This window comes from Fonticula alba (genome assembly GCF_000388065.1).
Source record: "Fonticula alba strain ATCC 38817 unplaced genomic scaffold supercont2.8, whole genome shotgun sequence".
NCBI lineage: Eukaryota > Rotosphaerida > Fonticulaceae > Fonticula > Fonticula alba.
In genome coordinates this window covers 1122793-1126419 of record NW_009242978.1, presented here as the reverse complement: position 1 = coordinate 1126419, position 3627 = coordinate 1122793, and the positions used below count along the sequence as shown (strand labels likewise).

General features: G+C 68.4%; 1 protein-coding gene across 1 annotated transcript; it reads right to left on the bottom strand.

Moving 5' to 3' along the window:
* Positions 1 to 1197: 1197 nt before the first annotated feature.
* H696_04903 (hypothetical protein) lies at positions 1198 to 2051 on the bottom strand. The gene is made up of 3 exons (XM_009498767.1): positions 1819 to 2051; positions 1545 to 1651; positions 1198 to 1419 (listed from the first exon to the last, which is right to left on the bottom strand). Exons 1-3 carry the CDS (start codon positions 1967 to 1969, stop codon positions 1261 to 1263), a joined length of 417 nt encoding a protein of 138 aa, XP_009497042.1. The 5' UTR covers positions 1970 to 2051; the 3' UTR covers positions 1198 to 1260.
* Between the last annotated feature and the right edge of the window lie 1576 nt (positions 2052 to 3627).

Genomic DNA, 3627 nt, shown 5'->3' with positions numbered 1-3627 from the left:
CCCCTTCCCCCGGACATCTAGACCAAAGTCAACCACACTCCCTCCGGGCCACTGCCCCATGCGCCCCCCCCCCCCCCCCTCCCCTTTCTCCTCCAGCTGGATAGATGGAATGCCAGGTCGAGGAGGGCCGGGTCTCGCAAAGGGCTCTCCGCTTCGTGGCCCTCAGGGTGGGCACATATGACAGGCAGCCAATCGCATCGCTGGCCCGCGAGCACAGTCGCGTGCTTTCCTCACACTTGTCCACACACGGCGGGCAAGCAGGGGACCCGGTGCCCACTTGTCTCGGGTGCTGGCGCTCTTCCCCGCGAGGGTTCTGAGACGGAGGCGCGAAACACCAATCAAGCCCGACTCTCAGGGTAGCCAGGCGGCTGCCGGCATCATGGCCAAGGTCGAGCACCGCCGGCCCTCGGTGCAAGAGGGGTGGGTGTGCCTCGGCCATCCGGCCGAAGTGGCGTTCCTGTGCCAATGGGCTTGGGATGCTCGGAGAGTTGCCTGGTGTTACCGGGGGGTGATCCACAGGGCCTTGATGCCATCATGGCCGTCCCGAGCAGTGGCCCCTGCTTCCTGATCCCCCGCGGACCCGGCACTTGTCCATGCTTGCAGAGCCTGTGCGCAGCTTTATCCATGGCCTGCCTCTCGGACATCTTTGGATTGGCCGGGGTGCGGGAGATACGCCCGGCTGTGGAGAAGCCAAAACAGACCCCCCCCCCCTCCCAGCCTCCCACCGCCGGCAGGCTGAGCCCCCTCCGCTTGTATGTTCACAAATGTGCGAGGCAGCCCGGGTGAAAGGCTGAGCACTGCTTCACTGACCCCCTCGCGGCCATGTAGACGCTGCTGGTGGGCATAATCACAGAGATCCGGCGGCAAGGAGAGCCTTGCCATGCGGCGGCACTGGCGGTGGCAGTATCCTGATGTGAGCTGGGCGCATAGGCAGATGCGCGGACGCATGCACCGACACACACGTGCGCACATGCGCGCATGGGACTTGTGCCTTGCTCCGGAGGCCAGCTGCCGCACCCGGAGATCAGGGCCCGCCAGGAGCATCACAGCCTGGCCAAGCTGCCTGTCGGAGGAGGAGGGCCTGCGCATGTCGCGGCCCCGGCGGGCAAGATGGCAATCGGCTGACCGAGGATGCCCTCTCTCCGAAGAGCATGGAGAGCGGCCCCCGCACACAATACGCGGATCTGGGGAGGAGGAGCATGACGATGGGGGTTGTATTTCTTCCCGGATGGAGACCAGGCGAGGGGTGGTGGGCGGGGCTCAGCGCTGGGAGGCGGCCTGTGCGGCGGCAGCGGTGGCCATGTCGGCGGCCACGCTGCCATCATTGGGGGTGGATGAGCGGACAGGCTCCAGAACCTCATACCACACGGTGCAGAGAGCGCAGTTTCTCCGGAGAAGCCCCTCGCTCTCGGTGTAGTTCTGCATAGCAAGGCGGCCTTGGTGAGTGTGGGGCAGCGAGCCGCGGAGGCGGCCGGGGGAGGGGCAAGGGAGAGACGAGAGCAGGCAAAGGGCAGGCAGGGCACACGGCGGGGAAATGCGCGCACCATCGAGATGACACGGTGCAGGTTGGAGATCTGGTTGAGCTTGGTGGCAACCAGCTCATTGAGATTATCCTGCAGCGAAAGCCGAGTGTTGAAGGTGAAGGTATCGGCTGGGTGCGGCAGCACGGGAGCACGTTAGCGAGGGGAGGCCCGGATGGAGCGTGGCAAAGAGGTGTGCCATGCTACCGGGGGAGGACACCGGGGGAGGACGCCGGGCGAAGCATCGAAGGAAGAGCGAGGTAGAGAGGTGGAGAGGCAGGGGGGAGACAGGACATACCGCACTCGCGAATGTTCATGTACTTGACGCGCACGCGGTGGGTGCCGAAGGGGCCAAGCAGAGGGCGGTTCTTCGGTGGCACAACGCCGGCGCCCGGCTGGATACCGGCGCCAACGGTAGGGGGGGTGGCAGGCTCCGCGGGAGGGGTCATACTTCTCGAGGCAGGGCGTGTGGGGGAAGATTGGCAGGGAACGGGCACAGAAAGCGAACGGGTGCCAGTCGTGGGGAAGGCACGATTGGGGGGGATGCAGATCAACGCAAGGTCTTGGAGTCAGGGTTTGTGGCCCCTCGCGTATTGCCTCCCCCCGCCCGCCCCCCTCCTGCAGCGCCCGGCCTACACCGAAGGAAGGCATGATGCCGGTGATCGACGCTCTGGCGGCCCCACGTTTCCCGGGGAAGGGGCGCTTCCCCGGGTCCTTTCTCCGTCGGGCGCGCGCCCCGCAAGCTTCCCAAATGAGAACCCACCCAATCGCGGCCGGAGGGGGGAGGGGGGGATGGGCCGCCAGCCGTGCCCCCTCGCCACACTCTGCCTAAGCACCGCCGGGAGGCCCCCCCCCCCCCACCCCGCCTTCATGCCCCTGCCCCCGGTCTCGAGCAAGCCGGATGGGGAGCGGAACGCGGAACAAAGGGGGGAGATCGCTCGCTCGAAGGAAAGACACGGGCTAGATGGCCCGCGCGAGCGCGTTACGCCGGCAGGTGATCGTATCACGCCCTTCCCGGGAACCGGGCGTGATCCGGAGCTCCGGTCCGCAGCCCAGCGGTCACGCAAAGTCTCCATCGAAACCCTCAGCCCGAGATCGGAGCTAACCCTCGGCTATCGGGCGGCTGAGCATGGTGTGACGGAATTGCAGATCGCCCAGGCGCGGCGGCCCGAGCCCTCCCCGCCGGAAGCCAGGGGCCGGGCGCGTCCGGTGCAGGGGGCTGGCGGCCCGGTACCGCCCCGCCCCGCCCCGCGCCACAGCGAGCGCAAGGCACGCAAGCCTAGACACACTTGCGCAGGGGGCCGCGGCCGGGGAGGGAACCATTGCCCTGGTGTTTCCCGGCCCCCCCCCCCCCCCCCCTCCCCCGGCGCAGTGGGCTGGCTCGTGCTGATCTCGGTGCGCCGAGAGCAACGGAAGCCGCACAGAGAGGCCCCCCCCTCCCCCCCCCAGAGACACACGCACACACACACACATTTACATTTGTGTTGAGGGGACGCCCGCGACGCGCCGGGCCTCTCCCTCCGGGAGTGGGGCTACAGCTGCTGGGGCAGTGGAAGCCCCACCCGCCCCCTCCCCCCCGGGGCTTGCTTCCCCCTTTTTTTGGATTGCCACCGCCGCAGGTGCCCCTCCCCCCGACGGTCAACACGTTCAACACGCCGGAGAACACGGTGGCTACAGGGGGGGGGGGGGGGGGACGGACCTGCACACGCTCGGCGGGTCCCACCCGCCCTCCGGCAGAAGACCATACTCACCTGGGCCCCAACGGGCAGGCTCGCCGCGGCGCCGGTGTTCTTTGGTCTGCCCTGCCAGGATGCCGGAGCTCGGGAAAACACGCCCAAACCGCCGGCCGCTTTTCACGGAACCCCCCGCCCCCCCCCGCCCCGCCCCCCCCCCCACCCCCACAGGGCCTCTCACTGGAGGGGCCTGCGTCACTCTAGGCGGGAGGGACCATGCGCGCCCAAATGGCGGGGCACATGCTTGTCGCTCCGACTCCGAGGCCCAAAGGACGCCGCCGAGGGCGCACAGCGCACGAACGTGAATACGCCCCACTCTTTGGGCGAGGGACAGGGAGGAACCTTCGGGACAGCGTGGCCGCCCCCCCCCCCCC

Excerpts from the sequence above, each read along its gene's own strand:
- H696_04903 (XM_009498767.1), bottom strand. The coding sequence starts at position 1,969 with ATGACCCCTCCCGCGGAGCCTGCCACCCCCCCTACCGTTGGCGCCGGT. Across the intron at positions 1,652-1,818 it reads CATGAACATTCGCGAGTGCG|CCGATACCTTCACCTTCAAC; the intron begins GTATGTCCTGTC and ends TGCCGCACCCAG. Across the intron at positions 1,420-1,544 it reads TGCACCGTGTCATCTCGATG|AACTACACCGAGAGCGAGGG; the intron begins GTGCGCGCATTT and ends CTTGCTATGCAG.